The following is a 10,806-nucleotide window of genomic DNA, read 5'->3' as shown; positions in this document are numbered from 1 at the left end:
GGCTGCAGGTCTCCCAGGGTTAGGTTATTCCCACTTCCCTCTCTTTTTAAGCTCTGCATTTCTATCTGTAAATCATTAATATGGGACCTCATCAGGATTCAACTTACCTATGTGTCCCCCCCCAAAAAAAAATAAATAAAACCACCAACTTCTTGTGTCATGTTGGACTTCAGCACCATGTTTTACTTCACGTGGTCAAGGCCAACCTAGGACATACTGGAATAAAACATGGTAAAAAGAAAGAAAAATAATAAGCAAGGAAAGATACATCGGTGCAGCACGAGTTAAACCTGCAATAACAGCAGCATACAGTCCCTCCTGTGTCATCCAGAAGATCCTATGATCATCCAAAATATCCAGGGCACTGAAACCAGAAAGGGTTTGTTTATGCCCAAAAGGAAAATCTTGACTTAGATGATTTATAAAAGCCAGTCCCAGCCTGGACATTTAGGACAACACCTAACACATGTGAGGTTGCAGTTATTCCCATTAAAATCTTGGATACTGAGACAAGTTGCAGGGACACAGCTGCCAGGCAGCTCAGGGATCAATACATCCTTGGGCAAATGGCTCCTGATTTTAGGGTAATTCCACCTCCACAGCCCAGAGAGCTCTAGTTATTCTTAAAATATTACCATGTCAGGTGCACTCATCAGCTGGAAATAAAATTAGCTTGTCAAAGAGACAACACTCATTCAATGTGTAACAGACTTGGTTAACATTTCCTGATTGAACCTTGACTTAAATTTTAACAAATGGATGTAATATGCAACAGGTTTACAGTGTTTGTTTGATGGGGAAAACTGAGAAGTACATCACATGTGTATGTAATTCAGTTTTCCAGCTGTGCACTGCAAATTAATGCCACTATCCACATAATTACACCACAAGGCATTTACCACCTATCAGTGTCAGAAACAATTTCAATGCAAACTGGTTTAACCTTGGCATTGCTCTGTGCTTGCAGCACAAAACTGGGGACACATCTGCTTGCATCTGTTTAGAGTGCAACATCTGTGCTAAAACCAGGTATTTACCCTGCAGCATGAGACAGTAAGCACTGCATGATAGTTAAACATTTTAATATGTGCAGCTGAATTCAATCTTAATGAATTCAAAAGCTTTTAATGTTGGAAAGCTGCAAAAATTTCTGAAGGTAATTAATGGGCTTCTAATATTTCAGTCTCCTAGACAGATAAAAAAGCCTTGAAGGACTGTAAAGACATGCAGGGGACGAGAATTAAAAATAGGAGCACTGAATTGGGGTTGAGGGGACAGCAGTTCAAGTCTCTATTGGATGGACTATTCTTCCAGAAACTGTGAATGACCAAAAAATGTCAGAAGAAACATAACACCACAAATTACAAAGAGCAAAGCTTGATTAATTGATAAGGAAAATTTTCCTTATTACTGTATTTATTTAAATTCCTGCATAAACATAAATGAAAATGGAGGTAGTAAGAAGGCATCCAGTAAATAAGAACTGGCTAACAAGCAGTAGGAAAGAGCTCTTAAGTATAATATTCCGTTCCCCTCACCAGAATGTTGAAGGGATATGAAAACTCCCCAACTATTTTACTCCATTGCTATCCATCTACTTTTATCACCCTGCCAAAGTCAAAGAATCACACCATTTTTTAAAAATTGCAGCTATTGATTTATCTTTTTCCCTGTTCTTGTAGGAGATATATGACTCATGAAGGGTTCCTCTGGTTGGTTTTGGCTTTGTTATTTTTGAACGAAAACTTCTCATTCTTCCCTCCCATTTGTTCCTCTATATATTCCAGAGACACCAGAACTGAAACCAATAAAAAAGAGATACTGACATCCCTGGTCTTTCAAAGGTCAACCACCACAGTAAAGAACACCCTTGGTGGTTTCCTTACTCGACTGGAAGAAGGACAAAGACAAAGCTCACATGCTCTTTGCAGAGACAGTCCACCTAACTGAATCCCCACAGCCACATTAGACAAAATTTATTTGTACAGCAAGAATCACATCATCAGCCTAAGGAAATAGGGATCATTTGGGAATTAAATAAACCTAAGTCTCTGTATCACAACAAACAAATGAGATTACCCTATGCTACCAGTATCATCACCCAAATACAGCTCTTATGTACCCTTTAATTACTGATGAGAACTCCTGGCCCCATTGAAGAAGCTGTTCAACCTTCTCAGAGTTTATCTAAGGGACATAGCATTTATAAATATTGATTCACTCTCTCTGCTTAGTGAAAGCATCCACAGACAAAGGTTGGTTGGTTGCTGCACATAATCAGAATTCATTCTGGTAGGACTTCTCTTCTACTTTCCTAGTTTAATTAACACCTCCTGATTTCAAACTATTTTTAACAAGTCATTTTTCTTCAATCAAAGGGTAAATGCTTTTTCAAGAATGTCACTCATCTCAATTATCCATCATTTTATAGTTTCCTGACAAGCCTCAAGAGATTCTACGATAGAAATAAAATCTACAGCTGAATTAAAGTCACTGCACAGCTCAATGGGAACAATCAGATGTTGAAAAAACCCAACACAATCAGGGTAGTGTGAACATCCTCTCCCACAGCTCCTGCTTGTTCCTTGGGCAGGTCACCAGAGAACAGTGTCACATACCTGGAGCTCAGCTGAACCAGACTCTGCAAAGGAAACTTCCCACTTTAGTTCAAAAAGGGATATGACAAATTCTGGATGAAAAACCCCACGGAGGGTTATTAAACACAGAGATAAGACTTCTGGCTTAGAAAGCACCAAGCAAAAGCCAAAGAAGTCCTCTAAGAAATAGCACAACATGCCTGACCTCACGTATGTTACTTGCTAGAGAGGGAGGTCACTGCACAGCATTCCAGTCCAAACCTGTGTCCTGCAGGATCAGTGAGACAACATCGACTGTCTCCTGTCAACACACAGAATCCCCCACAAAGGAAGGATGATCCAGCTGGAACTTTCTCACGTCCGTTAACTGCAGTAAAGATCAACTGGAAAAGTTAACTGCAGTATGTAATTCAAATATTTCAATGTTCAGGTCATTACTCATTTTTCAAGGCTGTTATGCAAAACTGTTTTATCACGTAACTTACATAAGTAACAGTTATTTTAGCTTCCAAATTCCCCATAAACATTGGTGAATTTTTCCAAATAAAAGTCAGAAAATACCTATTTTCTGGAGGGTTTTCAGACAGTATCTCACATCAGTCAGAGCTGGAACAATTTACTTTGGCCCCTCCAAATCAGTCAGAAAAGCCAATAGAAAGTATCTGTGGTAGTTTTATCCCAGCAGCCTTCTGTGACTTCAGCATAGGATAAAGTCAAAACCATTGAATCTGTTGGAGGAATGAGCACAGTTCCTTGGCCACACACAACAGGCAGTGAACAGTGGCTGGAACAGGCCCCTGGATGTCTATCCTGTTACGTCCCTTCAGCAATCTGGGGACTGGTGGGATGGCAGGAGATTGGAACAAGGAGCAGAGGACCAGTTCTGGGAAGAGCTGGATGACTCTGAGTACAACGAAACCAATCCAGGGTAGATCCACAAAAAGGTTCTCAGGACCGTTTTTGCCCTGCCACCCCCTGTCCCCCTCCCATTACAGTGACAACCAGACAAAGTGCCTTAAGGGTGATATTTTAATTTCCTTATATGGGAACCACAGTCCAACATTTGGAATGGCTACTGTCCTTTCTGCATCCTCTGAAGGCACTGTAAGCCACTGGCACAGCCTGTGCCAAGACAATTCATCAGCAGTGCTCAGGTTCAGCTCCACATGCTCTGGAATTCAGATTAACAGATGTAAAAGTCTGAAGTACTATCAGGCTCCAAGAAATTCTAATTACTCAGCAAAAAAAAAGGCCTTTCCATATAAAATGGAAATTTAAATGAAAATATTAGATTACTAAATCCCCATTTGTACATTTAAATACAGAGCTTTCCCTTCTCTTCAGGAAAGACAAAGTGAAAGTAAAGCACAGAGTTTTCAAAGTGCTTTTCTACTGGGAAAGGAACAAATGAGCCACTGGTGTGTGATAGGTGAGAAGGGGAAGGGCAAGCAGAGAGTAGGAGAAAAGACAGCTCCGAGTAAGAGCAGCAAAAACATCACAAGGGCCATGCACTGTTTCCTTCCAGGCAGCCCTTCCCTGCCAAGCATCCTGGGTTTTCTCTCTGTAAGTAGGGTAATGCTCAGAGAAGGGAAAAGGAGGGGGATCCATTTCCTTCCCGCTACCATACTGAAGTGGAAAGACTTGCTGCAAAGCCACACAGCTTTCCATTTCCAGTGTGTGATCAGCTCCCAGGAGGAAGCACACACACTACTTGGCAGCCTTATTCCCAGAGCTGGGAGTTAAACCACGGGTCCAGTTCAAAATTCCAAAGCTTTTTTCCTCTCAAGGTTTTCTACCACTTTATTTCAGCCATCAGAAAGTATCTTCCTATTTCCTTTAGGAAACTAGAGCTTAGGTTTATTTGACTGCTTAAACAAAGTAATTTTCAAAACCCAATCAAATCCTGCCTGTAGTATTCCATGCGCTTTTTTCACGGGGAAAATTTCATGTTCTCACAGCACACGAAGCAGCTGATTAAACAGCAAACAGAATGCTTGCAAGGCTTCATTTGATACCACTCCTACTTCAGCTGCACATCAGGTAATGAATGCAATGGAAAAGAAGAAAACCCAAGTGAATGGCAAATCGCCCAAGCCCTGCAGCAGCTCCGTCCGCAGGGAAAGGCAGTTCAGGGAACTCACCTGAAGAGAATGAATCCATGTACTGGATATCCAGGAGTTGTTCACCCTCTGGGAGGAAGCAATTCAATAATGTCCAGGTTTGTTTTAAAGAGTTTAAGGAATCTTCACAAGTCACAACCTCCATGATTAATTTTAAGATCAGCATTATAAAAAAAAAAATCTTTTGATAACGATACAGATGAGCCAACTATGCACTGAGAAAATGAAAAGTAACTACAAGAAGATCATAAATACAAAATTTATGTGGAATTTCAGTAAAAATAGCCATAGTATAAATTTGCAACACTTCCATGTAACAGACAATGCTGTACAACATTTCCAGGAAGAAAACCCACATTCCACGTGCCACCCAGCACGAGGGCAGCAGATACAGAGCATTCCAAGACACACATACAAGTTTCACACAGAGCCCAAGGACAGAGGTTTTAAACACTGGATGGATTTCCATCTTCTTGAAAAAGCAACCCGATGGACTTTCTGAATGACTTGTTGTTAAGCATTCTGGTTCAGATCTCTCAGGGAGAGATCCCAGTGCATGAAGCCAAATTGATATTTAAACTGGTTCTCCACAATCTTAGAATTAATTTTTGACACACAGCTCCAGCTCACAAGCCTTACAGCCCGGTCCCTAATCAAAACATTTCGAACAGTGTCAGCAGCAGCTTCTCCAAGGCCATTTTGTCTATACTGAGGTTGCAAGAACGAGTTCCAATTTTTTATGATTAATCACAACAGAACAGAGATACTAGAACACTCAGACTGCACAAAAGGTTGATCCTGATTTTTTGGAAACACACCAAGTCTAATACTATTGCAATAGTCTAATTAGTACTACTTGCACGATTCAATTAAAATGTGTTTTAGTGATCCTGGAAAGTATATTAACATGACACTTTTACTGAATTCTAATAGTTTTTCCGTTAAACATAAATTTAGCCTTTACAGTGTTTTCTACCTGCAGTTTGCCAGAAAAACATTAGTCAGAGTTGAGTACCTCCAGCATCATGCTCCAACTAATTTCCTACAAACGTAAAACTAAGATGGAGAGATCATTGCACAGTAACTCTTTTTCTGTGATCTTTGTAATGAGATAGTCCAATACATGCCATATATAGTCAAACCCAAGTCAGCATTAATATTCCCTACTTCATTAAGGAAAACAGGAGCAACAACATCCATATTACGTTTATGAGCCATTAGAAGCCTGGCATAGCTCATGTCCAGATCCAGGAGACAGATTAATAGAGAGATGATCTGCTATCACCTGCTGCCTGATTACTTAATCCCTACTCATCAGTGATTCTACAGTTTGGTCTATTACGATGGAAAACACTTATTATCTTCAGTTTAAATAATCCAAACTCAACTGTGACATGCAGCAACAGCGGAAACATTAGCAGAGGCTTCGGAAACTCACCACACAAAGGAGCATCTGATCTTTCTCACGCCATCTCACAACCTGTGTACCTTGTAGGACAAAGTGCCATTTGTGGTTTTGTTTGCTTTTGAAATCCAAAGGCACTGTAATAAAACCCAATTGTCTAATCAAACAAACAGCCCAAACAGCTCAGGCTGAGCACCAATAACAGGTACACTTGACTTTTTCATACTCCACTTTCCCAACAGCACACAAGAAAATCACTGTGAGGTATAAGGATGCTCTGTATCTTTTAAAGTCAAAACCTCTTTAAACAGCAGGAAAGAACATTAGATGAGTGGCATCAGGACACTTCACAAAAATGAAGAGAAACTGAATTAAAATTTAGGATGCACATGCTCCCTCCTGCACAGAGTGCCACAAGACCCTCTGCAGTACAAAATATCCTCTGGTACACAACCAAAGGCATCACTGCCCTTGATCTGTGCTGGGTACAGGCCCACAGGTTTTTCAGTGTCCAGTACGTTTGGATCCACAACTGAGGGAACACGGCTATTCTTCTCTTACCAAGTTCATGGAACTGAACCTATACACCAACTCCTGCTCGTCTCATGTCTGTGGCTACACTCCTGGTTTTCTTTCAGACTTGTATGAGCTCCTGAATATCCTGATAATGATAAAAGAAAACACATCACTGAAACAATTCCGTACTCCGAACTTTTGAGTGCACAGTTCTTCCCTTCAGACTGGTGGCCACACAGTTTTCTTCAGTTTTGCAAAAGAAAGTTTAGCTTCTAAAAAGCTGCTGAGTACCTCAAGTGCTACTGAGCTCTGCTGTCTGTCAGCCTCTGCAATTGCTCAGTTACATGGGACAACACCCAAGCAACACAAGACGAACTGTTTTCATTATAGTGCAATGTATCTATGTTTATCAACTGTATGTTCTCACCTATGTGAAAGTACATTTCCATGTGTCCACTGTATTGAATTCATGCTCCAGACTGGAACAATTCCTTAAGAAATGTCATATTCAGGATATGCAGTAGAATTTAGTTCTTTGAGCAGCTCCAATAGACAATGCAAAGTTTCTACCATATAGTTCCAAAGCATATGAAACAGGACATAGATAAGAAGAGTTAAGCTTTCTTAGTAAATATGTTCTTTATGAGCATTTAAAATAAACAAACAACAACAACAAAACTTTCAACACAAATTGGCCCTATTAACCTCAGTCTCAAAGGAAACCAGCATGTTGCACTTGCAACTTGTCTCTTCTAATGAGAGATGATCTCATCTCTGATTACTCTTCATTCTTGAAGAACAAATTCATGCATGTTAGCAAGGTTTATGCAATATATATATATTTAAAAATAATATCAAGATTAAGACGTCTCACACACATGATCATACACCAACAAAACAGGACCATACAGGATCTCACTGTAAGTATTCCTTAACAAGAAAGACCCTTATGTATATTAAACCAAAGGAGTGATATATTGCTATCTTTAATGACCCACGTCTTCTAACCACACCTAATGTTCTCTACCTGACAGGCCATTTTCACTTGACAGTTCAACATGTGCACACATTTATTTTGATATAAGTAGCAAAACCAAAAGCTTCTTCCCATTACCCACCCATACCCCTCTCTTTTCCCAATGACAATTTCAGTGACAAAAAATAGGAAAGCTATCAAAGGTAAAACCCTAAGTGCCTCTTCAGTTAATAATACTAAAGCAGCTTGAGTTCTGCTAGAGTATTCCGAGCTGGGAATGGCAGAACTGCACTGCATGTGACAAGCTGGTATTGGCAAGAAATACACAACTTACTGCCTGCAAAGTGAATACTTCTTGCTACAATCTCGTGATGGGAACAAAGAAAACAGAAGTAGTCATGCTTTGGCAAAAATTCCCCCTGACCAAAATAATTTCCTTGAAACCTTTTAAAAGTTCCGATGTATTTTAAGCATTTAGCTGCCACCCTTTTTCTGCCTGAGGTTTTCAATTACTCTGAGTTCTTGGGTCAAAAAGCTCAGCTGACAAGGTGAGCTATGCAGCATACCCCTGGATTACCACAAACTGAGAAAAAAAACTGACAAATGGGGTATACTGCAGGGTCAACTTTCCAAACAAACAGGAATAAAAAGGAAATAGAAAAGTGCTTCAATTGAAAGGGATAAAAACAAACCCATTGTACATAACGTGTTTGATACAAGACTAGTAAGGTGCCTTCTTGCACTAGTGTATCACTTATCTGTGCTTCCGTGGCATGTGGGAGTGATAAACATTAGGAAAGTCACAGTCCTGCCAAGCTACTGCAGAGTTAGAAGCCCTGATCTTGCCTAGGTCAGTCCTTTGAGGGACACATACACAGAGATGACCATTCTCAGCTGATGAGCTAAGGCTGACACCCACTTGTCTCTCAGACAACACTGAACAGACATGATACACTGATTTTGATTGTCACGGCTAAAAAGTTACACAACACACAGCATCTGTGCTTATCAAATAAAGTAAGTAAGTAATAGCTTAAAAAAAAGAGAAGCTGCTGACAGGGCAGAGGTTTTGCTTAAACACAAAAAACAACTCAACTGTAAGCTTCAGTTTCAGGCATAGAGCCTGATAATTCTTTGGTCCAAGTGTACAAAATACACCACTGGGAAAAACTACAGTTCCCTCTCAGTCACCTGACTTTTCCGCTGTCTTACTGAGCTTTCAGTCTCTGAATCAGCTAAAGGTTTTTCACTTAAGTCTTCCATTTCTTCTTCCCCTGATTCTTTTCCAAGTGCTAAATCCTCCTCTGAGTCATTAGCACTCGAGCTTGCTGCATCTTCCCCATCTGAGAGATCTTTCATGTCTGCAGTCTCTTCTGCATCATCTGCAGAGAGCTCTGCAGCCTCCTCTGGTTCTTCTAATGCTGCATTCTCCACATTCTCCTTGGTAATTGCTTCTTCTAAACAAAACAAGAATTTCAAAGACTTAAGTCAGACTGAATCCCAGAACAACATCCTTTGAAGTTTCATCATCACATATGTATTCTGAAATACTGATGGACATTACAATTGACTGGGGTTATTATTCCACCTGGGATTGGAACTAGATGATCTTTAAGGTCCATCCCAAACCATTCTGTGGTTGAAAACTTGTGCAGGACCACATTTTCCTTATTTTTCAATTATTCGAACAAATCTTCAGTAGTATTTCCCCTCCACATTCATTTGTTTTTCCTGCCTATCAGGCATGGGTAACTTTCATTTTGCTCCAAGTTACAAACTGAAGACAAATTAATTTTACTTGACTCCTGGATTATTGTTTCACATCTGAGTCCTTAACAGCATACTGCCCTCCCTCGTACAAGTTTGCACTTAGCCCTATAGCACCTCACCCCCTTAAGAGCTCTTACCAGATGTTTCAGCACTCCATTTGGACTTGGATGGGCAGAGGCAGTCTGAAATCAAAACCAGTATCTGTGTAAAGAGGAAAAAGGCATTTATTAGCAATACATCCCCAAAGTCCCTGCACTATTAAGTATTTTTCTACTCATCCTTTTTCGATAGATAAAAATTACTGGTTTAGAAAAATTTCTTTTGCTTAGAGATAAGAGCTAAATAAAAACATGGGGAAAAGTGCTTTCTCAGTGTGTTCCAACCAGCATTCACTGCCTTCTACTACCCATCTTCTGCCTCCTACTTCCCTAAATTTATTCAGTACTGAAACTCCTTGCATCTTAAGATGCACAGAACACAGATGAGGATTTTTTATTTCTTGAGAATTTATGAAATAATCTCGGCCAAGATTTTCTGTATTTGGGGATGTTATTCCATCCTTACCCCTGGCTTCCCAATACATGATGTATACTTCCACATTTTGTGCCTGTTAAACTGCCCAGTGCAGAACACACACAATACAAACACAAGGAAACATTTGTGTCTCATTGTCACATGCTAAGAATAATGCAAAGAAAAAGAGAGATGACATCATATGAAAGAAACATTTCAGTCACCAAAAAGCTTTTTAGAAAGAGCTGAGAGATTAACTTCACACTTTTTTCAGCTTTTTCAGTTTGTTTGGGGTTTTTTAAGCGAAGGAAGAAGGAAAGTTTCCTTTAAATCATCGTATTCCTGTGCTCCTAGTTACGCTAAATTGATTTGCACTGATTTGGTACCATTTAGAAAAATGCAGGTGTTAAACTGGATAACGAAAGACATTTGCACATATGCAACAATTCTGTACACATATTAAGTATAATAGTGTGGGTTTGCCTAAATGCTCATGCACTGCTTTGAAATCACTTCTCAGTACTACTGAGAAACACACTCAACATTTTACTTTATTTCACTAGTATTTGGGCTGAAGGGCAGAGATCCGAGTGCCAAAACAACCTTTATGCTTCCTACAAATAACAGCAACTTAGCAGCAGGTTAAACCAGTGATCAACGTAACTATTTAAACTGTCTGGGCAGTTGCACAACGCACTAGTGGACCAAGCAACTAGTCTAAAAGAACTTCTGTTCTCATTCATATCTCCTTTTTCATCTCAGTTTCTTGTTTAATACTGATATTTGAGAGGTCAACGAGCCACATCACTCAAATATTCTGAGAGGAAACAATCAGCACCACAGGTAAAGCAACTGAACTGTCTGCACTGCTGAAACAGGACTCAGGTTATGGTTCTTAACATATATAGC

General features: G+C 39.8%; 1 protein-coding gene across 1 annotated transcript in view; it reads right to left on the bottom strand.

The window, feature by feature from the left end:
- Positions 1–8,784: 8,784 nt before the first annotated feature.
- Positions 8,785–10,806, bottom strand: part of TMX4 (thioredoxin-related transmembrane protein 4) — a gene marked incomplete at its 5' end in the record, with an annotated part of 9,055 nt that continues 7,033 nt past the window's right edge. Inside the window, 2 exons of the mRNA XM_009074324.1 lie at positions 8,785–9,068; positions 9,522–9,585. Of these exons, the coding sequence (XP_009072572.1) occupies positions 8,785–9,068; positions 9,522–9,585 (348 nt within the window). The remainder of the gene's footprint in view (positions 9,069–9,521; positions 9,586–10,806) is intronic.

Source organism: Acanthisitta chloris, unplaced genomic scaffold (genome assembly GCF_000695815.1).
Source record: "Acanthisitta chloris isolate BGI_N310 unplaced genomic scaffold, ASM69581v1 scaffold6885, whole genome shotgun sequence".
Lineage (NCBI taxonomy): Eukaryota > Metazoa > Chordata > Aves > Passeriformes > Acanthisittidae > Acanthisitta > Acanthisitta chloris.
Note: the sequence above shows the minus strand (reverse complement) of the source record. Positions and strands in the feature narration are given on the sequence as shown.